The 25,227-nt window shown below is 45.7% G+C and overlaps 2 protein-coding genes across 2 annotated transcripts in view; both read left to right on the forward strand.

The window, feature by feature from the left end:
* Positions 1–8,344, forward strand: LOC124026538. The gene is made up of 7 exons (XM_046339452.1): positions 1–19; positions 170–391; positions 853–973; positions 5,166–5,511; positions 7,527–7,626; positions 7,845–7,956; positions 8,088–8,344. The coding sequence occupies exons 1-7, from the start codon at positions 1–3 to the stop codon at positions 8,185–8,187; spliced, it is 1,020 nt and encodes a 339-aa protein (XP_046195408.1). The 3' UTR covers positions 8,188–8,344.
* Positions 8,248–25,227, forward strand: part of LOC124026539 (BTB/POZ domain-containing protein KCTD19-like) — a gene marked incomplete at its 3' end in the record, with an annotated part of 21,679 nt that continues 4,699 nt past the window's right edge. Inside the window, exons 1-5 of the mRNA XM_046339453.1 lie at positions 8,248–8,265; positions 8,985–9,170; positions 9,801–9,948; positions 12,618–12,806; positions 16,683–16,805. Of these exons, the coding sequence (XP_046195409.1) occupies positions 8,248–8,265; positions 8,985–9,170; positions 9,801–9,948; positions 12,618–12,806; positions 16,683–16,805 (664 nt within the window). The remainder of the gene's footprint in view (positions 8,266–8,984; positions 9,171–9,800; positions 9,949–12,617; positions 12,807–16,682; positions 16,806–25,227) is intronic.

The following is a 25,227-nucleotide window of genomic DNA, read 5'->3' on the forward strand; positions in this document are numbered from 1 at the left end:
ATGGTCGTAGTGGCACCCTGTACTGTCTTCATTCCCTATGAGTTCTGGACAAAGGTGTGTAGTGCACTATCTAGGGAACACAGTGACATTTAGAACACCAGTCTGTCTCTCATCTACAGACCAGGCTACTTCTCTAAGAGATGGGTGTGTTGTCTCCTCCCTACTCCAGACCTGTATGTAGCCACTCACCGATCAGACGATTCCACTGTCCTCCGGCGGTTCTCTGAAGGGGCCAGTCGGTGCCAGAGTCCAGCCCCACGGAGTGTCTCTGTGGATAGGCTGCTGGATCACCAGAGCCCCAGGCTTCAGCAGGCCTCCAGGATACAACATGGAGGATCTCCCCAGAGACAGAGCATGGAGCAGGGCTGTCTGGTTGCTCTAACTCCCCCTGGTCAGGTAGACTACACTGGGCAGACTGCCGGGTCCTGTCTCTACTCTCCCTCTGGTCAGGTAGACTACACTGGGCAGACTGCCGGGTCCTGTCTCTACTCTCCCTCTGGTCAGGTAGACTACACTGTGCAGACTGCCGGGTCCTGTCTCTACTGTCCCTCTGGTCCAGTAGACTACACTGGGCAGACTGCCCGGTCCGGTCTCTACTCCGGTCTCTACTCTCCCTCTGGTCCGGTAGACTACACTGGTCAGACTGCCCGGTCCTGTCTCTACTCTCCCTCTGGTCCAGTAGACTACACTGGGCAGACTGCCGGGTCCTGTCTCTACTCTCCCTCTGGTCCGGTAGACTACACTGGGCAGACTGCCCGGTCTGGTCTCTACTCTCTGGTCCGGTAGACTACACTGGGCAGACTGCCCGGTCCGGTCTCTACTCAGGTCTCTACTCTCCCTCTGGTCCGGTAGACTACACTGGGCAGACTGCCCGGTCCGGTCTCTACTCCAGTCTTTACAGCCCACCTCCCCCAGGGTCAGACCTGCAGACAGACACCAGATTCAACTCCATCAACACAACACAGGTCAACACGTACATGTATATTGTAGATTCTAGTTTGATTTAGTTTGATTCTAATTTGATTCTAGTTTGATTCTAGTTTGATTTAGTTTGATTCTAGTTTGATTTAGTTTGATTCTAGTTGGATTCTAGTTGGATTTAGTTTGATTCTAGTTTGATTCTAGTTTGATTCTAGTTTGATTTAGTTTGATTTAGTTTGATTTAGTTTGATTCTAGTTTGATTTAGTTTGATTCTAGTTTGATTCTAGTTTGATTCTAGTTGGATTTAGTTTGATTCTAGTTTGATTCTAGTTTGATTCTAGTTTGATTTAGTTTGATTTAGTTTGATTCTAGTTTGATTCTAGTTTGATTCTAGTTTGATTTAGTTTGATTCTAGTTTGATTTAGTTTGATTCTAGTTTGATTTAGTTTGATTCTAGTTTGATTCTAGTTTTATTTAGTTTGATTCTAGTTTGATTTAGTTTGATTCTAGTTTGATTCTAGTTTTATTTAGTTTGATTCTAGTTTGATTCTAGTTTGATTTAGTTTGATCTGCTTCAGTCCGGAGACAACAGGACTAAGTTAGTCAACACACGCTCCAAACCCCGAACAATTTATAGCGGATAGAAAACACGCGCCAACTTAATCCAGAACGCTCCTGGAAAAAAAACCCCATCTAATCTCGAATGAGCACTTCCTGGTTAAATAAAAGGTTAAATAAATTAAACAACAAAAATGACTGATATTTATTTATTTAAATATTAACACACACATCATAAGTAGCCTACAGTGTGAATACAGAAGTGTCGTCACAGATCAATGTTGTGGGGTCACAGATCAATGTTGTGGGGTCACAGATCAACGTTGTGGGGTCACAGATCAACGTTGTGGGGTCACAGATCAACGTTGTGGGGTCACAGATCAACGTTGTGGGGTCACAGATCAATGTTGTGGGGTCACAGATCAATGTTGTGGTGTCACAGATCAATGTGACCAGTCGACAGCTGTTATTGATGCAGCTGTCTGCATCAATAACACTAGAATAGCAACGACCCAATTATTCCATGATACAGAGTCATTCCATGGCACCTTTGATGTAGCATGAGGTTTTACACACCTTGATGCTAATGGCAGAAAGCTGTGGTCTGTGGCCAGACATGAGGTTTTACACACCTTGATGCTAATGACAGGAGGCTGTGGTCCTTAATGCTAATGACAGGAGGCTGTGATCCTTAATGCTAATGACAGGAGGCTGTGGTCCTTAATGCTAATGACAGGAGGCTGTGGTCCTTAATGCTAATTACAGGAGGCTGTGGTCCTTAATGCTAATGACAGGAGGCTGTGGTCCTTAATGCTAATGACAGGAGGCTGTGGTCCTTAATGCTAATGACAGGAGGCTGTGGTCCTTAATGCTAATGACAGGAGGCTGTGGTCCTTAATGCTAATGACAGGAGGCTGTGGTCCTTAATGCTAATGACAGGAGGCTGTGGTCCTTAATGCTAATGACAGGAGGCTGTGGTCCTTAATGCTGATGACAGGAGGATGTGGTCCTTAATGCTAATGACAGGAGGCTGTGGTCCTTAATGCTAATGACAGGAGGCTGTGGTCCTTAATGCTAATGACAGGAGGCTGTGGTCCTTAATGCTAATGCCAGGAGGCTGTGGTCCTTAATGCTAATGACAGGAGGCTGTGGTCCTTAATGCTAATGACAGGAGGCTGTGGTCCTTAATACTAATGACAGGAGGCTGTGGTCCTTAATGCTAATGACAGGAGGCTGTGGTCCTTAATACTAATGACAGGAGGCTGTGGTCCTTAATACTAATGACAGGAGGCTGTGGTCCTTAATGCTAATGACAGGAGGCTGTGGTCCTTAATGCTAATGACAGGAGGCTGTGGTCCTTAATGCTAATGACAGGATGCTGTGGTCCTTAATGCTAATGACAGGAGGCTGTGGTCCTTAATACTAATGACAGGAGGCTGTGGTCCTTAATGCTAATGACAGGAGGCTGTGGTCCTTAATGCTAATGACAGGAGGCTGTGGTCCTTAATGCTAATGACAGGAGGCTGTGGTCCTTAATGCTAATGACAGGAGGCTGTGGTTCTTAATGCTAATGACAGGAGGCTGTGGTCCTTAATGCTAATGACAGGAGGCTGTGGTCCTTAATGCTAATGACAGGAGGCTGTGGTCCTTAATGCTAATGCCAGGAGGCTGTGGTCCTTAATGCTAATGACAGGATGCTGTGGTCCTTAATGCTAATGACAGGAGGCTGTGGTCCTTAATGCTAATGACAGGAGGCTGTGGTCCTTAATGCTAATGACAGGAGGCTGTGGTCCTTAATGCTAATGACAGGAGGCTATGGTCTGTGGTCCGACATGTAAAGTCTACGTGTGTTTCACAGTATTTATCACATCCCAAGCCAACCCCCTCTGGGGAGTAATCTCCCACAAACGCTATGAAGTCTTACTGCCTTGGGGGGGGGGGACGACGACATTCATTTGAGAAGCTCATTTCATTGAGGGATGTGCGGGGGGGGGGGGGGTAAGACAACACTGGCTTTTGAGATCTCTCTTATCTGTTCAGAACCAAGAAGAGTAATTATCTGTGAAAATATTTGGTGGGTTACTGTGTGATTGGCAGGGACATTGAACTTGGCGGTACTGAGGGTGAGGATCTGTTACTTAAAGGGTTCTGGAAGGAGGGTTGAGTCCAAATTGGCACCCTATTCCCTATATAGTGTGCACTACTTTTCACCAGGGTCCTATGGGGTTAATGCACTATAAATGGAATAGGGTGCCATTTGGGAGGGAGCATCAGTAATGTGAGAGGAGTGGGAACACCATCTCAATGCACTGTCTCTCACAGCACAGTAGAGCACACAGACACTTTGGGGCTAATCTCAATGCACTGCCTCTCACAACACAGCAGAGCACACAGACACTTTGGGGCTAATCTCAATGCACTGCCTCTCACAACACAGTAGAGCACACAGACACTTTGGGGCTAATCTCAATGCACTGCCTCACAACACAGTAGAGCACACAGACACTTTGGGGCTAATCTCAATGCACTGCCTCTCACAACACAGTAGAGCACACAGATACTTTGGGGCTAATCTCAATGCACTGCCTCTCACAACACAGCAGAGCACACAGACACTTTTGGGCCAAGTGCTCGGTCGAGGTCTAAGAGACCAAATATAATGTAGAAAGATCACTTTTAAGTGAGGTGAGATTACAGTGTTAGAAACATTTACCTGATCTTATTGTTCTAGAAACAAGGATATCATGACACCATTTTTTTTGGACAAACTTCTGTTTTCACTCGAATGATAAGGCCTTTCTTTAATCATTGTATTTTCCAGAGCTCCAGACTAGGGCTTAGTGACCACCTCTCTGTGCCCAGGACTCCATCACCTCAGCCTGGGGTGGCAGAGCTCTCCTCCTCCTGAGAGGACTCCTGAACCTGGTGGATCAGCACTGGGCTGGCACACGCTCCCTCCACCTTAACCCCAGCTTCCTGGGTACACAATCAGTCACTACGCTACATCCCAAATAGTACCCTGTTCCATATGTACTGCACTTACTACTGACCACGGAGATGCATTTATGTGTCGTCATCATCACTCACACAAACAGATGTTTTAGACCTGGGTTTTTAACCATTCTAGATATATATATACAGTGGGGAGAAAATTACAGACCTCTACATGCTTTGTAAGTAGGAAAACCTGCAAAACCGGCAGTGTATCAAATACTTGTTCTCTCCACTGTTTATACATTCCTCCTTTGGCCGCCTCTCCTTCCAGTTCTCTGCTGCCAATGACTGGGAACGAACTACAAAAATCTCTGAAACTGGAAACACTCATCTCCCTCACTAGCTTTAAGCACCAGCTGTCAGAGCAGCTCACAGATTACTGCACCTGTACATAGCCCACCTATAATTTAGCCCAAACAACTACCTCTTCCCCTACTGTATTTATTTATTTTGCTCCTTTGCACCCCATTATTTCTATCTCTACTTTGCACATTCTTCCACTGCAAATCTACCATTCCAGTGTTTTACTTGCTATATTGTATTTACTTTGCCACCGTGGCTTTTTTTGCCTTTACCTCCCTTATCTCACCTCATTTGCTCACATTGTAAAAATACTTATTATTCTACTGTATTATTGACTGTATGTTTGTTCTCAACTTGCCTACTTGGTGAAATAAAGGTGAAATAAAAGTATATATATAACCATTCTAGATGTAACCATTCTAACATATTTTCCTCAGACTAATACATTAGCTAGTCCTTTGCTTGCCATTGTAACGATAACAAGAAACTTCCTAGATACCGTTCTCACACCGTGTACCTTCCTGTCTTCTGTCTCCTCTCCAGGCCAGGCCTACGACCTGCTCTCTGCCCTGGGATCACCTCCTGCTACTTCCTGTCTGACAGAGACAGAAGAAAAGAGAGAAGGACAGAACAGAGGAGGACAAGAACAGAGTGAGAGTCATGTTGATGTGACTCCACAGTGCAGTGAGATAGCTCTCCTGAAGAGGAAGCTGTCCTTCACACAACAGCAGTTGGTTAGTACCTCAACAGCTGGTTAGTACCTCAACAGCAGCTGGTTAGTACCTCAACAGCTGGTTAGTACCTCAACAGCAGCTGGTTAGTACCTCAACAGCAGCTGGTTAGTACCTCAACAGCAGCTGGTTAGTACCTCAACAACAGCTGGTTAGTACCCCAACAGCAGCTGGTTAGTACCTCAACAGCAGCTGGTTAGTACCTCAACAGCAGCTGGTTAGTACCTCAACAGCAGCTGGTTAGTACCTCAACAGCAGCTGGTTAGTACCTCAACAGCAGCTGGTTAGTACCTCAACAGCAGCTGGTTAGTACCTCAACAGCAGCTGGTTAGTACCTCAACAGCTGGTTAGTACCTCAACAGCAGCTGGTTAGTACCTCAACAGCAGCTGGTTAGTACCTCAACAGCAGCTGGTTAGTACCTCAACAGCAGCTGGTTAGTACCTCAACAGATGGTTAGTACCTCATCAGCAGCTGGTTAGTACCTCATCAGCAGCTGATTAGTACCTCAACAGCAGCTGGTTAGTACCTCAACAACAGCTGGTTAGTACCTCAACAGCAGCTGGTTAGTACCTCAACAGCAGCTGGTTAGTACCTCAACAGCAGCTGGTTAGTACCTCAACAGCAGCTGGTTAGTACCTCAACAGCAGCTGGTTAGTACCTCAACAGCAGCTGGTTAGTACCTCAACAGATGGTTAGTACCTCATCAGCAGCTGGTTAGTACCTCATCAGCAGCTGATTAGTACCTCAACAGCAGCTGGTTAGTACCTCAACAACAGCTGGTTAGTACCTCAACAGCAGCTGGTTAGTACCTCAACAGCAGCTGGTTAGTACCTCAACAGCAGCTGGTTAGTACCTCAACAGCAGCTGGTTAGTACCTCAACAGCAGCTGGTTAGTACCTCAACAGCAGCTGGTTAGTACCTCATCAGCAGCTGGTTAGTACCTCAACAGCAGCTGGTTAGTACCTCAACAGCAGCTGGTTAGTACCTCATCAGCAGCTGGTTAGTACCACAACAGCAGCTGGTTAGTACCTCATCAGCAGCTGGTTAGTACCTCAACAGCAGCTGGTTAGTACCTCAACAGCAGCTGGTTAGTACCTCAACAGCAGCTGGTTAGTACCTCAACAGCAGCTGGTTAGTACCACAACAGCAGCTGGTTAGTACCTCATCAGCAGCTGGTTAGTACCACAACAGCAGCTGGTTAGTACCTCAACAGCAGCTGGTTAGTACCTCAACAGCAGCTGGTTAGTACCTCAACAGCAGCTGGTTAGTACCACAACAGCAGCTGGTTAGTACCTCATCAGCAGCTGGTTAGTACCACAACAGCAGCTGGTTAGTACCTCAACAGCAGCTGGTTAGTACCTCATCAGCAGCTGGTTAGTACCTCATCAGCAGCTGGTTAGTACCTCAACAACACTAGGAATGTGTTCCAAATGGCACACTATTCCCTACTGAATATATGGCACTACTTTGGACCAATATAGTGCACTACTTTGAACCAATATAGTGCACTACTTTGGACCAATATAGTGCACTACTTTGAACCAATATAGTGCACTACTTTGGACCAATATAGTGCACTACTTTGGACCAATATAGTGCACTACTTTGAACCAATATAGTGCACTACTTTGGACCAATATAGTGCACTACTTAGGACCAATATAGTGCACTACTTAGGACCAATATAGTGCACTACTTTGGATCAATATAGTGCACTACTTAGGATCAATATAGTGCACTACTTAGGACCAATATAGTGCACTACTTTGGACCAATATAGTGCACTACTTTGAACCAATATAGTGCACTACTTTGGACCAATATAGTGCACTACAATAATTTGTCACCAGAATCTGAATTTGTTTAGGTTAAATCCCGACCTAAATGATCTTCTCTCAGGGGCAAACCCTAACTTCCACTTAATCTCCCATTGACATCAACACATGAATAAGTGAAAATTCATCTATATTGGAATTAATGATTCGCCTCTCTGTGTCTCTATTTGTCTGTGTTGCAGGAATCCCTGAAGAAAAGGCTTGTCGAGGCTCTGAAAGAAAACTACAACTTGAGACTAACCAGCCTAAAGCAGGACTCCTCTACCACTGCAGAGGCCAACTGTGAGTTGCCTTGTCTATGGCACAGTGTGTCTCCATTTCTGTGTCTTTTGGATGGTGTGGACAAATCTCTCTCTTCTCTGCTCTCTCTGTGTGTGTGTGTGTGTGTGTGTGTGTGTGTGTGTGTGTGTGTGTGTGTGTGTGTGTGTGTGTGTGTGTGTGTGTGTGTGTGTGTGTGTGTGTGTGTGTGTGTGTGTGTGTGTGTGTGTGTGTGTGTGTAGGTGGCAGGCATTGGGACAGGTGTCTACAGAGACAGGTGCTTGCTCTGCGAGAGCAGGAGACACACCTGAGACAACTGGAGCAGACCATTGTGCTTCTACAGGGCAATCACAGGTCAATACACACACACACACACACAAACAATTAACTCAACATTCTGTCTGTCAAAAGTCTGTGCCAAGACTCAGCTTTTTGTCACCCTCCAAATATGTTTTTAGTTTGTTGTATTTATGTATTTTCCACAGGTCTTTGGTGTCCAATAATAACTCTCTGTTGGGACATCTAAATGAACACATAACAGAACAAACGGAGTCCAGAGTCCAGAGAATCCAGCCAGCAGACTAATCTAATGAGTTCAACATTGAACATCAATTCAAGCCTTTGCCAAGATTGTACTGCGTTCTAATGACTCGAGCCTTCTCTGTAAACTGTTGTAGGCTGTTTGGCATACTGTGAAATTACATTGAAAATGTATTTGTAATATACATGCTTTTTATATGCACTCAACAAAAAAAACACTTCTAAAGAAAGATAACGTTAGTATATCATAATACACTTTTCTGTATTGTCATTTGTGTAATTAGATGATGATAATAAAGCGATGTTTTTTTGACCCTCCGGGAAGCTACTCGGTTTCTCCTCCAGCGGGCGTTTAATTCTGACGTCACTGACGCAGAGAGGACGTTTCAGTGACGTCACGGCCCACATATTAAAACGGCTCCTTGAGGCCAGCTGTCAAAACGGAGACAAAAATAGACTTTCTTCGCAATAGCCAGGCCCTATATTTTGAAACAGTAGTGCATTTAAATATATATATTTTTTAAATAATTTTCTAAAATAGGCTACTATAAAAGTTTGATTAAGAAGAAGGTAGCTGATGAATAATGAATTGGGGGTGATTTTTGATAGCTAGCCAGGTGTTAGCAACGGGCAAAGTGAAGTGGAGACGGTAGTTGCTGCGAGGTTTATAACTAATTCACTTTCTGTTTCTTTACCTGGCTTTTGGGTAAAGTTTATTTGTTTTGTTAAAGTAAGCTACTATAACGCCAAAAAAAATGGCAACCGAACAGGACAATCAATTTTGTTCCTTCAACGTTGGTGGTTGTTTTTTCCATCGGTTCAACCGACTTTCTCACCTTCAGGACTCGTTGCTTTTCAAAGACACGACTTCCGGTCAGAAACCACGGTGGTTTATCGACAGAGACGGATGCACATTCAGACATGTACATTATTATCTACAAACGGGGAAACTAGCTACATCATGTGTGTCAGAATTAAATATTTTATATGAGCTTACCGCAGGTTTACGTCTAACGTCACTGCTACAGGTAAAATCAATTAACCGATCAACCCTTTTTGCCTGTTTGCAAAGTTAAAGACATGGTTATTAGTCTACCTAATATGGTAAAGTAACGCAAACAGTCTACTGTTTCACAATAACATTCAATCAAGGTTTAAGAAAAAAACGAAATCAAAACAATAAGGCTGCATTTAGACAAGCAGCCCAATTCTGATCTTTTTTTTTCTCAATAATTGGTCTTTTGACCAATCAGTTTAGCTCTGAAAAAGATTGGATTTGAAGAGGGCTGATGTGATTGGTCGGGAAAGATCTTGTACTACATCATTGAGTCTAACATAAAAAAATATACTTGGACAAGTTTTTAAGAATAAGTTAATTTATACCGAAAATATTTAATGTTTACACTATCACAATTGATATCCTAGTGTGTACATATCAGTTATATTACTATGCATACTAACTTCCTCTAATTACTTGTTATTTTTTTTATTAAAACGTTGATTATTATTGATATTGATACTGTAATGTTGAGGGAGGCAGATCTAAGCATTTCACTGCACCTTTTATACCCGGTGCTGTAAACTATATGTAACAAATGACATTTGGTTTGATATAAAGTGGGCTCATGATTTATGTCCTCGGATTAATTTCCCACTAGGCCTTAGAGAACCTCCAGTCAGGGAAGCATTTCCTGCGAGACCGGCCAGTAGACCTGCAGGTGACTGAGAGAGCCACCCTGAACTACTGGAAGACCAGAATCTGTAACACCAGAGAACCTGAACCCATAGTCAGCCCAGTGTCCTCAGGTAGGCCCCCATAGTCAGCCCAGTGTCCTCAGGTAGGCCCCCATAGTCAGCCCAGTGTCCTCAGGTAGGCCCCCATAGTCAGCCCAGTGTCCTCAGGTAGGCCCCCATAGTCAGCCCAGTGTCCTCAGGTAGGCCCCCCATAGTCAGCCCAGTGTCCTCAGGTAGGCCCCCCATAGCCAGCCCAGTGTCCTCAGGTAGGCCCCCATAGTCAGCCCAATGTCCTCAGGTAGGCCCCCATAGCCAGCCCAATGTCCTCAGGTAGGCCCCCCATAGTCAGCCCAGTGTCCTCAGGTAGGCCCCCCATAGCCAGCCCAGTGTCCTCAGGTAGGCCCCCCATAGCCAGCCCAATGTCCTCAGGTAGGCCCCCCATAGCCAGCCCAGTGTCCTCAGGTAGGCCCCCATAGCCAGCCCAGTGTCCTCAGGTAGGCCCCCCATAGTCAGCCCAGTGTCCTCAGGTAGGCCCCCCATAGTCAGCCCAGTGTCCTCAGGTAGGCCCCCCATAGTCAGCCCAGTGTCCTCAGGTAGGCCCCCCATAGCCAGCCCAGTTTCCTCAGGTAGGCCCCCATAGCCAGCCCAATGTCCTCAGGTAGGCCCCCCATAGTCAGCCCAGTGTCCTCAGGTAGGCCCCCATAGCCAGCCCAGTTTCCTCAGGTAGGCCCCCATAGTCAGCCCAATGTCCTCAGGTAGGCCCCCCATAGCCAGCCCAGTGTCCTCAGGTAGGCCCCCCATAGCCAGCCCAGTGTCCTCAGGTAGGCCCCCATAGTCAGCCCAGTGTCCTCAGGTAGGCCCCCCATAGTCAGCCCAGTGTCCTCAGGTAGGCCCCCCATAGTCAGCCCAGTGTCCTCAGGTAGGCCCCCATAGTCAGCCCAGTGTCCTCAGGTAGGCCCCCCATAGTCAGCCCAGTGTCCTCAGGTAGGCCCCCATAGTCAGCCCAGTGTCCTCAGGTAGGCCCCCCATAGTCAGCCCAGTGTCCTCAGGTAGGCCCCCCATAGTCAGCCCAGTGTCCTCAGGTAGGCCCCCATAGCCAGCCCAGTGTCCTCAGGTAGGCCCCCATAGTCAGCCCAGTGTCCTCAGGTAGGCCCCCATAGTCAGCCCAGTGTCCTCAGGTAGGCCCCCATAGTCAGCCCAGTGTCCTCAGGTAGGCCCCCCATAGTCAGCCCAGTGTCCTCAGGTAGGCCCCCCATAGTCAGCCCAGTGTCCTCAGGTAGGCCCCCATAGTCAGCCCAGTGTCCTCAGGTAGGCCCCCATAGCCAGCCCAGTGTCCTCAGGTAGGCCCCCCATAGTCAGCCCAGTGTCCTCAGGTAGGCCCCCCATAGTCAGCCCAGTGTCCTCAGGTAGGCCCCCCATAGTCAGCCCAGTGTCCTCAGGTAGGCCCCCATAGTCAGCCCAGTGTCCTCAGGTAGGCCCCCATAGTCAGCCCAGTGTCCTCAGGTAGGCCCCCATAGCCAGCCCAGTGTCCTCAGGTAGGCCCCCCATAGTCAGCCCAGTGTCCTCAGGTAGGCCCCCCATAGTCAGCCCAGTGTCCTCAGGTAGGCCCCCCATAGTCAGCCCAGTGTCCTCAGGTAGGCCCCCATAGTCAGCCCAGTGTCCTCAGGTAGGCCCCCATAGTCAGCCCAGTGTCCTCAGGTAGGCCCCCATAGCCAGCCCAGTGTCCTCAGGTAGGCCCCCCATAGCCAGCCCAGTGTCCTCAGGTAGGCCCCCCATAGTCAGCCCAGTGTCCTCAGGTAGGCCCCCATAGTCAGCCCAGTGTCCTCAGGTAGGCCCCCATAGTCAGCCCAATGTCCTCAGGTAGGCCCCCATAGTCAGCCCAGTGTCCTCAGGTAGGCCCCCCATAGTCAGCCCAATGTCCTCAGGTAGGCCTCCCATAGTCAGCCCAATGTCCTCAGGTAGGCCCTCCATAGTCAGCCCAGTGTCCTCAGGTAGGCCCCCCATAGCCAGCCCAGTGTCCTCAGGTAGGCCCCCCATAGCCAGCCCAGTGTCCTCAGGTAGGCCCCCCATAGTCAGCCCAGTGTCCTCAGGTAGGCCCCCATAGTCAGCCCAGTGTCCTCAGGTAGGCCCCCATAGTCAGCCCAGTGTCCTCAGGTAGGCCCCCCATAGCCAGCCCAGTGTCCTCAGGTAGGCCCCCCATAGCCAGCCCAGTGTCCTCAGGTAGGCCCCCATAGCCAGCCCAGTGTCCTCAGGTAGGCCCCCCATAGTCAGCCCAGTGTCCTCAGGTAGGCCCCCCATAGTCAGCCCAGTGTCCTCAGGTAGGCCCCCCATATCCAGCCCAGTGTCCTCAGGTAGGCCCCCATAGCCAGCCCAGTTTCCTCAGGTAGGCCCCCCATAGCCAGCCCAGTGTCCTCAGGTAGGCCCCCCATATCCAGCCCAGTGTCCTCAGGTAGGCCCCCCATAGCTAGCCCAGTGTCCTCAGGTAGGCCCCCCATAGCCAGCCCAATGTACTCAGGTAGGCCCTCCATAGCCAGCCCAGTGTCCTCAGGTAGGCCCCCATAGCCAGCCTAGTGTCCTCAGGTAGGCCCCCCATAGCCAGCCCAGTGTCCTCAGGTAGGCCCCCATAGCCAGCCTAGTGTCCTCAGGTAGACCCCCATAGCCAGCCTAGTGTCCTCAGGTAGGCCCCCATAGCCAGCCCAGTGTCCTCAGGTAGGCCCTGATGTCACTGTGTTGTTGTGTAGTTCATGACGCGGTACCCCTGGGTCTGGTGGGGACTCCTCTGGTCGACGGTGACGAGGAGGTGCGGTACTGCTTCGTTCCCATGGAGACGGTCCGCCTGTACCCCGCCCTGGTGACGCCTCACAACCTGCTGTGGCTGTGTGACGACCTGGTCGTCATCGAGTGTGACAGCTCTCTCTTCAGATTCATAGGTAAGTTTCATTTAATTATTTGGCCTAGTGACCATAGGCTATCGAGGACTCATCTACATCACACTCTGTTCTGGGCAGCTAGTCTTCTCAACCTTGTTCCACCCCATACCGGATGTTCTGGTGTCTGCTTCAAACTCCAGCTCCAAAAGGTTGCAAGTTCGAATCCCCGAGCTGACAAGATACAAATCTGTCGTTCTGCCCCTGAACAAGGCAGTTAACCCACTGTTCCTAGGCCAGTTAACCCACTGTTCCTAGACCAGTTAACCCACTGTTCCTAGACCAGTTAACCCACTGTTCCTAGACCAGTTAACCCACTGTTCCTAGACCAGTTAACCCCACTGTTCCTAGACCAGTTAACCCACTGTTCCTAGACCAGTTAACCCCACTGTTCCTAGACCAGTTAACCCACTGTTCCTAGACCAGTTAACCCACTGTTCCTAGACCAGTTAACCCCACTGTTCCTAGACCAGTTAACCCACTGTTCCTAGACCAGTTAACCCACTGTTCCTAGACCAGTTAACCCACTGTTCCTAGACCAGTTAACCCACTGTTCCTAGACCAGTTAACCCACTGTTCCTAGACCAGTTAACCCCACTGTTCCTAGACCAGTTAACCCACTGTTCCTAGACCAGTTAACCCCACTGTTCCTAGACCAGTTAACCCACTGTTCCTAGACCAGTTAACCCACTGTTCCCCTGAACAAGGCAGTTAACCCACTGTTCCTAGACCAGTTAACCCACTGTTCCTAGACCAGTTAACCCACTGTTCCTAGACCAGTTAACCCACTGTTCCCCTGAACAAGGCAGTTAACCCCACTGTTCCTAGACCAGTTAACCCACTGTTCCTAGACCAGTTAACCCACTGTTCCCCTGAACAAGGCAGTTAACCCCACTGTTCCTAGACCAGTTACTGTCTTAACTGACTTGCCTCGTTAAATAAAGAAAAAAAATATCCAACAAAGAAATCAACATCAAACTAAAATTCAAAATCGAGAAAACTCCTAGAAGTATCTTTTATTTATGATTAATGTATCTGTTATTCTACCAGGTAAGTTGACTGAGAACATGTTCTCATTTGCGGCAACGACCTGGGGAATAGTTACAGGGGAGAGGAGGAGGGATGAATGAGACAATTGTAAACTGGGGATTATTAGGTGACCATGATGGTTTGAGGGCCAGATTGGGAATTTAGCCAGGACACCGGGGTTAACACCCCTACTCTTAACCAACCAAACACCAATCAACTCAATAGGAACTCCCAACAAACCTACCTCTCAAAGCTTCAGTTACTGTTTCCCACTCCAGTGGCCTTGTGCCTTCACATCTTCACAAGTAGCTACAGTAAGAATCAGTATTATCTCTAGTAGCTACAGTAAGGATCAGTATTATCTCTAGTAGCTACAGTAAGGACCAGTATTATCTCTAGTAGCTACAGTAAGGATCAGTATTACCCTCTGGTATTATCTCTAGTAGCTACAGTAAGGATCAGTATTATCTCTAGTAGCTACAGTAAGGATCAGTATTATCTCTAGTAGCTACAGTAAGGACCAGTATTATCTCTAGTAGCTACAGTAAGGACCAGTATTATCTCTAGTAGCTACAGTAAGGATCAGTATTATCTCTAGTAGCTACAGTAAGGATCAGTATTATCTCTAGTAGCTACAGTAAGGATCAGTGTTATCTCTAGTAGCTACAGTAAGGATCAGTATTACCCTCTGGTATTATCTCTAGTAGCTACAGTAAGGGTCAGTATTATCTCTAGTAGCTACAGTAAGGATCAGTATTATCTCTAGTAGCTACAGTAAGGATCAGTATTACCCTCTGGTATTATCTCTAGTAGCTACAGTAAGGGTCAGTATTATCTCTAGTAGCTACAGGAAGGGTCAGTATTATCTCTAGTAGCTACAGTAAGGGTCAGTATTATCTCTAGTAGCTACAGTAAGGGTCAGTATTATCTCTAGTAGCTACAGTAAGGAACAGTATTATCTCTAGTAGCTACAGTAAGGAACAGTATTATCTCTAGTAGCTACAGTAAGGATCAGTATTATCTCTAGTAGCTACAGTAAGGATCAGTATTATCTCTAGTAGCTACAGTAAGGATCAGTATTATCTCTAGTAGCTACAGTAAGGATCAGTATTACCCTCTGGTATTATCTCCAGTAGCTACAGTAAGGACCAGTATTATCTCTAGTAGCTACAGTAAGGACCAGTATTATCTCTAGTAGCTACAGTAAGGAACAGTATTATCTCTAGTAGCTACAGTAAGGATCAGTATTATCTCTAGTAGCTACAGTAAGGATCAGTATTACCCTCTGGTATTATCTCTAGTAGCTACAGTAAGGATCAGTATTATCTCTAGTAGCTACAGTAAGGATCAGTATTATCTCTAGTAGCTACAGTAAGGATCAGTATTATCTCTAGTAGCTACAGTAAGGATCAGTATTATCTCTAGTAGCTACAGTAAGGATCAGTATTATCTCTAGTAGCTACAGTAAGGAACAGTATTATCTCTAGTAGCTACAGTAAGGAACAGTATTATCTCTAGTAGCTACAGTGAGGATCAGTATTACCCTCTGGTATTATCTCTAGTAGCTACAGTAAGGATCAGTATTATCTCTAGTAGCTACAGTAAGGACCAGTATTATCTCTAGTAACTACAGTAAGGAACAGTATTATCTCTAGTAGCTACAGTAAGGATCAGTATTATCTCTAGTAGCTACAGTAAGGATCAGTATTATCTCTAGTAGCTACAGTAAGGAACAGTATTATCTCTAGTAGCTACAGTAAGGATCAGTATTATCTCTAGTAGCTACAGTAAGGACCAGTATTACCCTCTGGTATTATCTCTAGTAGCTACAGTAAGGATCAGTATTATCTCTAGTAGCTACAGTAAGGATCAGTATTATCTCTAGTAGCTACAGTAAGGACCAGTATTACCCTCTGGTATTATCTCTAGTAGCTACAGTAAGGATCAGTATTATCTCTAGTAGCTACAGTAAGGATCAGTATTATCTCCAGTAGCTACAGTAAGGACCAGTATTATCTCTAGTAGCTACAGTAAGGATCAGTATTACCCTCTGGTATTATCTCTAGTAGCTACAGGAAGGATCAGTATTATCTCTAGTAGCTACAGTAAGGATCAGTATTACCCTCTGGTATTATCTCTAGTAGCTACAGGAAGGATCAGTATTATCTCTAGTAGCTACAGGAAGGATCAGTATTATCTCTAGTAGCTACAGGAAGGACCCCATCTAGTATCTCTGGTATCTGACTCTTCACTGTGATGATTCCCAGGGCCCTATCTAGTATCTCTGGTATCTGACTCTTCACTGTGATGATTCCCAGGGCCCTATCTATTATCTCTGGTATCTGACTCTTCACTGTGATGATTCCCAGGGCCCTATCTATTATCTCTGGTATCTGACTCTTCACTGTGATGATTCCCAGGGCCCTATCTATTATCTCTGGTATCTGACTCTTCACTGTGATGATTCCCAGGACCCTATCTACTATCTCTGGTATCTGACTCTTCACTGTGATGATTCCCAGGACCCTATCTACTATCTCTGGTATTATCTCTAGTAGCTACAGGAAGGATCAGTATTATCTCTAGTAGCTACAGGAAGGACCAGTATTATCTCTAGTAGCTACAGGAAGGACCCTATCTAGTATCTCTGTGATGATTCCTGTCATTGTGTTAGTCAGGATGATTCCGTTGATGCATCTGTCAAAATAAGCGTGTTTCTGTAAGTGTGTTTGCTTGCGTGCATGCGTGTGTGTGGCGTGTTTGAATGTATTTCCGTGTGTATCTCTGCGGATGTGAAGCAGCAGCATCTCCTAACAGGTGATGAGAGCCATGTGTCTGTGTTCTGTTCAGCTAATTACCTTCAGACCGGAAACATCTTCCTGCCAGAGGACTTCAGTGATCATGACAGGTTGAACCAGGAGGCCGGAGCCGCTGGCATGACAGACTTCCTGGAAGAGTTACAGAAACGACCCGGTAGGGAATAGGGCTCTGGTCTATAGTAGTACCACTATATAGGGAATAGGGCTCTGGTCTATAGTAGTACCACTATATAGGGAATAGGGCGCTGGTCTATAGTAGTACCACTATATAGGGAACAGGGCTCTGGTCTATAGTAGTGTCCTATATAGGGAATAGGGCTCTGGTCTATAGTAGTGTACTATATAGGGAATAGGGCTCTGGTCTATATTAGTACCACTATATAGGGAATAGGGCTCTGGTCTATAGTAGTACCACTATATAGGGAATAGGGCTCTGGTCTATAGTAGTACCACTATATAGGGAATAGGGCTCTGGTCTATAGTAGTACCACTATATAGGGAATAGGGCTCTGGTCTATAGTAGTACCACTATATAGGGAATAGGGCTCTGGTCTATAGTAGTACCACTATATAGGGAATAGGGCTCTGGTCTATAGTAGTACCACTATTTAGGGAATAGGGCTCTGGTCTATAGTAGTACCACTATATAGGGAATAGGGCTCTGGTCTATAGTAGTACCACTATATAGGGCTCTGGTCTATAGTAGTACCACTATATAGGGAATAGGGCTCTGGTCTATAGTAGTACCACTATATAGGGAATAGGGCTCTGGTCTATAGTAGTACCACTATATAGGGAATAGGGCTCTGGTCTATAGTAGTACCACTATATAGGGAATAGGGTTCTGGTCTATAGTAGTACCACTATATAGGGAATAGGGCTCTGGTCTATAGTAGTACCACTATATAGGGCTCTGGTCTATAGTAGTACCACTATATAGGGAACAGGGCTCTGGTCTATAGTAGTACCACTATATAGGGAACAGGGCCCTGGTCTATAGTAGTACCACTATATAGGGAATAGGGCCCTGGTCTATAGTAGTACCACTATATAGGGAACAGGGCTCTGGTCTATAGTAGTACCACTATATAGGGAACAGGGCTCTGGTCTATAGTAGTACCACTATATAGGGCTCTGGTCTATAGTAGTACCACTATATAGGGAATAGGGCTCTGGTCTATAGTAGTACCACTATATAGGGAACAGGGCTCTGGTCTATAGTAGTACCACTATATAGGGAATAGGGCTCTGGTCTATAGTAGTACCACTATATAGGGCTCTGGTCTATAGTAGTACCACTATAGGGAACAGGGCTCTGGTCTATAGTAGTACCACTATATAGGAACAGGGCCCTGGTCTATAGTAGTACCACTATATAGGGAATAGGGCCCTGGTCTATAGTAGTACCACTATATAGGGAACAGGGCTCTGGTCTATAGTAGTACCACTATATAGGGAACAGGGCTCTGGTCTATAGTAGTACCACTATATAGGGAATAGGGCTCTGGTCTATAGTAGTACCACTATATAGGGAACAGGGCTCTGGTCTATAGTAGTACCACTATATAGGGAACAGGGCTCTGGTCTATAGTAGTACCACTATATAGGGAATAGGGCTCTGGTCTATAGTAGTACCACTATATAGGGAATAGGGCTCTGGTCTATAGTAGTACCACTATATAGGGAATAGGGCTCTGGTCTATAGTAGTACCACTATATAGGGAACAGGGCTCTGGTCTATAGTAGTACCACTATATAGGGAACAGGGCTCTGGTCTATAGTAGTACCACTATATAGGGAATAGGGCTCTGGTCTATAGTAGTACCACTATATAGGAACAGGGCTCTGGTCTATAGTAGTACCACTATATAGGGAATAGGGCTCTGGTCTATAGTAGTACCACTATATAGGGAACAGGGCTCTGGTCTATAGTAGTACCACTATATAGGGAACAGGGCTCTGGTCTATAGTAGTACCACTATATAGGAACAGGGCTCTGGTCTATAGTAGTACCACTATATAGGAACAGGGCTCTGGTCTATAGTAGTACCACTATATAGGGAACAGGGCTCTGGTCTATAGTAGTACCACTATATAGGGAATAGGGCTCTGGTCTATAGTAGTACCACTATATAGGGAACAGGGCTCTGGTCTATAGTAGTACCACTATATAGGGAATAGGGCTCTGGTCTATAGTAGTACCACTATATAGGGGATAGGGCTCTGGTCTATAGTAGTACCACTATATAGGGAACAGGGCTCTGGTCTATAGTAGTACCACTATATAGGGAACAGGGCTCTGGTCTATAGTAGTACCACTATATAGGGAATAGGGCTCTGGTCTATAGTCGTACCACTATATAGGGAATAGGGCTCTGGTCTATAGTAGTACCACTATATAGGGAACAAGGCTCTGGTCTATAGTAGTAACACTATATAGGGAATAGGGCTCTGGTCTATAGTAGTACCACTATATAGGGAATAGGGCTCTGGTCTATAGTAGTACCACTATATAGGAATAGGGCTCTGGTCTATAGTAGTACCACTATATAGGGAATAGGGCTCTGGTCTATAGTAGTAACACTATATAGGGAATAGGGCCCTGGTCTATAGTAGTACCACTATATAGGGAATAGGGCTCTGGTCTATAGTAGTACCACTATATAGGGAATAGGGCTCTGGTCTATAGTAGTACCACTATATAGGGAATAGGGTTCTGGTCTATAGTAGTACCACTATATAGGGAATAGGGCTCTGGTCTATAGTAGTACCACTATATAGGGCTCTGGTCTATAGTAGTACCACTATATAGGGAACAGGGCTCTGGTCTATAGTAGTACCACTATATAGGGAACAGGGCCCTGGTCTATAGTAGTACCACTATATAGGGAATAGGGCCCTGGTCTATAGTAGTACCACTATATAGGAACAGGGCTCTGGTCTATAGTAGTACCACTATATAGGGAACAGGGCTCTGGTCTATAGTAGTACCACTATATAGGGCTCTGGTCTATAGTAGTACCACTATATAGGGAATAGGGCTCTGGTCTATAGTAGTACCACTATATAGGGAACAGGGCTCTGGTCTATAGTAGTACCACTATATAGGAATAGGGCTCTGGTCTATAGTAGTACCACTATATAGGGCTCTGGTCTATAGTAGTACCACTATATAGGGAACAGGGCTCTGGTCTATAGTAGTACCACTATATAGGGAACAGGGCCCTGGTCTATAGTAGTACCACTATATAGGGAATAGGGCCCTGGTCTATAGTAGTACCACTATATAGGGAACAGGGCTCTGGTCTATAGTAGTACCACTATATAGGGAACAGGGCTCTGGTCTATAGTAGTACCACTATATAGGGAATAGGGCTCTGGTCTATAGTAGTACCACTATATAGGGAACAGGGCTCTGGTCTATAGTAGTACCACTATATAGGGAACAGGGCTCTGGTCTATAGTAGTACCACTATATAGGGAATAGGGCTCTGGTCTATAGTAGTACCACTATATAGGGAATAGGGCTCTGGTCTATAGTAGTACCACTATATAGGGAATAGGGCTCTGGTCTATAGTAGTACCACTATATAGGGAACAGGGCTCTGGTCTATAGTAGTACCACTATATAGGGAACAGGGCTCTGGTCTATAGTAGTACCACTATATAGGGAATAGGGCTCTGGTCTATAGTAGTACCACTATATAGGGAACAGGGCTCTGGTCTATAGTAGTACCACTATATAGGGAATAGGGCTCTGGTCTATAGTAGTACCACTATATAGGGAACAGGGCTCTGGTCTATAGTAGTACCACTATATAGGGAACAGGGCTCTGGTCTATAGTAGTACCACTATATAGGGAACAGGGCTCTGGTCTATAGTAGTACCACTATATAGGGAACAGGGCTCTGGTCTATAGTAGTACCACTATATAGGGAACAGGGCTCTGGTCTATAGTAGTACCACTATATAGGGAATAGGGCTCTGGTCTATAGTAGTACCACTATATAGGGAACAGGGCTCTGGTCTATAGTAGTACCACTATATAGGAATAGGGCTCTGGTCTATAGTAGTACCACTATATAGGGGATAGGGCTCTGGTCTATAGTAGTACCACTATATAGGGAACAGGGCTCTGGTCTATAGTAGTACCACTATATAGGGAACAGGGCTCTGGTCTATAGTAGTACCACTATATAGGGAATAGGGCTCTGGTCTATAGTAGTACCACTATATAGGGAACAGGGCTCTGGTCTATAGTAGTACCACTATATAGGGAACAGGGCTCTGGTCTATAGTAGTACCACTATATAGGGAACAGGGCTCTGGTCTATAGTAGTACCACTATATAGGGAACAGGGCTCTGGTCTATAGTAGTACCACTATATAGGGAACAGGGCTCTGGTCTATAGTAGTACCACTATATAGGGAATAGGGCTCTGGTCTATAGTAGTACCACTATATAGGAACAGGGCTCTGGTCTATAGTAGTACCACTATATAGGGAACAGGGCTCTGGTCTATAGTAGTACCACTATATAGGGAACAGGGCTCTGGTCTATAGTAGTACCACTATATAGGAATAGGGCTCTGGTCTATAGTAGTACCACCATATAGGGAATAGGGCTCTGGTCTATAGTAGTACCACTATATAGGGAACAGGGCTCTGGTCTATAGTAGTACCACTATATAGGGAATAGGGCTCTGGTCTATAGTAGTACCACTATATAGGGAACAGGGCTCTGGTCTATAGTAGTACCACTATATAGGGAACAGGGCTCTGGTCTATAGTAGTACCACTATATAGGGAACAGGGCTCTGGTCTATAGTAGTACCACTATATAGGGAATAGGGCTCTGGTCTATAGTAGTACCACCATATAGGAATAGGGCTCTGGTCTATAGTAGTACCACTATATAGGGAACAGGGCTCTGGTCTATAGTAGTACCACTATATAGGAACAGGGCTCTGGTCTATAGTAGTACCACTATATAGGGAACAGGGCTCTGGTCTATAGTAGTACCACCATATAGGAATAGGGCTCTGGTCTATAGTAGTACCACTATATAGGGAATAGGGCTCTGGTCTATAGTAGTACCACTATATAGGGAACAGGGCTCTGGTCTATAGTAGTACCACTATATAGGAATAGGGCTCTGGTCTATAGTAGTACCACTATATAGGGAACAGGGCTCTGGTCTATAGTAGTACCACTATATAGGGAATAGGGCTCTGGTCTATAGTAGTACCACTATATAGGGAATAGGGCTCTGGTCTATAGTAGTACCACTATATAGGAACAGGGCTCTGGTCTATAGTAGTACCACTATATAGGGAATAGGGCTCTGGTCTATAGTAGTACCACTATATAGGGAATAGGGCTCTGGTCTATAGCAGTACCACTATATAGGGAACAGGGCTCTGGTCTATAGTAGTACCACTATATAGGAATAGGGCTCTGGTCTATAGTAGTACCACTATATAGGGAATAGGGCTCTGGTCTATAGTAGTACCACTATATAGGGAACAGGGCTCTGGTCTATAGTAGTACCACTATATAGGGAATAGGGCTCTGGTCTATAGTAGTACCACTATATAGGGAATAGGGCTCTGGTCTATAGTAGTACCACTATATAGGAATAGGGCTCTGGTCTATAGTAGTACCACTATATAGGGAATGGGGCTCTGGTCTATAGTAGTACCACTATATAGGGAACAGGGCTCTGGTCTATAGTAGTACCACTATATAGGGAACAGGGCTCTGGTCTATAGTAGTACCACTATATAGGGAATAGGGCTCTGGTCTATAGTAGTGCACTATATAGGGAATAGGGCTCTGGTCTATAGTAGTACCACTATATAGGGAATAGGGCTCTGGTCTATAGTAGTACCACTATATAGGGAACAGGGCTCTGGTCTATAGTAGTACCACTATATAGGGAATAGGGCTCTGGTCTATAGTAGTACCACTATATAGGAACAGGGCTCTGGTCTATAGTAGTACCACTATATAGGGAATAGGTCTCTGGTCTATAGTAGTACCACTATATAGGAACAGGGCTCTGGTCTATAGTAGTACCACTATATAGGGAATAGGGCTCTGGTCTATAGTAGTACCACTATATAGGGAACAGGGCTCTGGTCTATAGTAGTACCACTATATAGGGAATAGGGCTCTGGTCTATAGTAGTACCACTATATAGGGAATAGGGCTCTGGTCTATAGTAGTGTACTATATAGGGAACAGGGCTCTGGTCTATAGTAGTACCACTATATAGGGAACAGGGCTCTGGTCTATAGTAGTACCACTATATAGGGAATAGGGCTCTGGTCTATAGTAGTACCACTACATAGGGAACAGGGCTCTGGTCTATAGTAGTACCACTATATAGGGAACAGGGCTCTGGTCTATAGTAGTACCACTATATAGGGAACAGGGCTCTGGTCTATAGTAGTACCACTATATAGGGAACAGGGCTCTGGTCTATAGTAGTACCACTATATAGGGAATAGGGCTCTGGTCTATAGTAGTACCACTATATAGGGAATAGGGCTCTGGTCTATAGTAGTACCACTATATAGGGAATAGGGCTCTGGTCTATAGTAGTACCACTATATAGGGAACAGGGCTCTGGTCTATAGTAGTACCACTATATAGGGAATAGGGCTCTGGTCTATAGTAGTACCACTATATAGGAATAGGGCTCTGGTCTATAGTAGTACCACTATATAGGGAACAGGGCTCTGGTCTATAGTAGTACCACTATATAGGGAATAGGGCCCTGGTCTATAGTAGTGTACTATATAGGGAATAGGGCTCTGGTCTATAGTAGTACCACTATATAGGGAACAGGGCTCTGGTCTATAGTAGTACCACTATATAGGGAACAGGGCTCTGGTCTATAGTAGTACCACTATATAGGGAACAGGGCTCTGGTCTATAGTAGTACCACTATATAGGGAACAGGGCTCTGGTCTATAGTAGTACCACTATATAGGGAACAGGGCTCTGGTCTATAGTAGTACCACTATATAGGGAACAGGGCTCTGGTCTATAGTAGTACCACTATATAGGGAACAGGGCTCTGGTCTATAGTAGTACCACTATATAGGGAACAGGGCTCTGGTCTATAGTAGTACCACTATATAGGGAACAGGGCTCTGGTCTATAGTAGTACCACTATATAGGGAACAGGGCTCTGGTCTATAGTAGTACCACTATATAGGGAATAGGGCTCTGGTCTATAGTAGTACCACCATATAGGGAATAGGGCTCTGGTCTATAGTAGTACCACTATATAGGAACAGGGCTCTGGTCTATAGTAGTACCACTATATAGGGAACAGGGCTCTGGTCTATAGTAGTACCACTATATAGGGAACAGGGCTCTGGTCTATAGTAGTACCACCATATAGGGAATAGGGCTCTGGTCTATAGTAGTACCACTATATAGGGAATAGGGCTCTGGTCTATAGTAGTACCACTATATAGGGAACAGGGCTCTGGTCTATAGTAGTACCACTATATAGGGAATAGGGCTCTGGTCTATAGTAGTACCACTATATAGGGAACAGGGCTCTGGTCTATAGTAGTACCACTATATAGGGAATAGGGCTCTGGTCTATAGTAGTACCACTATATAGGGAACAGGGCTCTGGTCTATAGTAGTACCACTATATAGGGAATAGGGCTCTTGTCTATAGTAGTACCACTATATAGGGAACAGGGCTCTGGTCTATAGTAGTACCACTATATAGGGAATAGGGCTCTGGTCTATAGTAGTACCACTATATAGGGAACAGGGCTCTGGTCTATAGTAGTACCACTATATAGGGAATAGGGCTCTTGTCTATAGTAGTACCACTATATAGGGAATAGGGCTCTGGTCTATAGTAGTACCACTATATAGGGAATAGGGCTCTGGTCTATAGTAGTACCACTATATAGGGAACAGGGCTCTGGTCTATAGTAGTACCACTATATAGGGAATAGGGCTCTGGTCTATAGTAGTACCACTATATAGGGAACAGGGCTCTGGTCTATAGTAGTACCACTATATAGGGAACAGGGCTCTGGTCTATAGTAGTACCACTATATAGGGAACAGGGCTCTGGTCTATAGTAGTACCACTATATAGGGAATAGGGCTCTGGTCTATAGTAGTACCACTATATAGGGAACAGGGCTCTGGTCTATAGTAGTACCACTATATAGGGAACAGGGCTCTGGTCTATAGTAGTACCACTATATAGGGAACAGGGCTCTGGTCTATAGTAGTACCACTATATAGGGAATAGGGCTCTGGTCTATAGTAGTACCACTATATAGGGAACAGGGCTCTGGTCTATAGTAGTACCACTATATAGGGAATAGGGCTCTGGTCTATAGTAGTACCACTATATAGGAATAGGGCTCTGGTCTATAGTAGTACCACTATATAGGGAACAGGGCTCTGGTCTATAGTAGTACCACTATATAGGGAATAGGGCTCTGGTCTATAGTAGTACCACTATATAGGGAATAGGGCTCTGGTCTATAGCAGTACCACTATATAGGGAACAGGGCTCTGGTCTATAG

Source organism: Oncorhynchus gorbuscha, unplaced genomic scaffold (assembly GCF_021184085.1).
Source record: "Oncorhynchus gorbuscha isolate QuinsamMale2020 ecotype Even-year unplaced genomic scaffold, OgorEven_v1.0 Un_scaffold_2753, whole genome shotgun sequence".
NCBI classification, from domain to species: domain Eukaryota; kingdom Metazoa; phylum Chordata; class Actinopteri; order Salmoniformes; family Salmonidae; genus Oncorhynchus; species Oncorhynchus gorbuscha.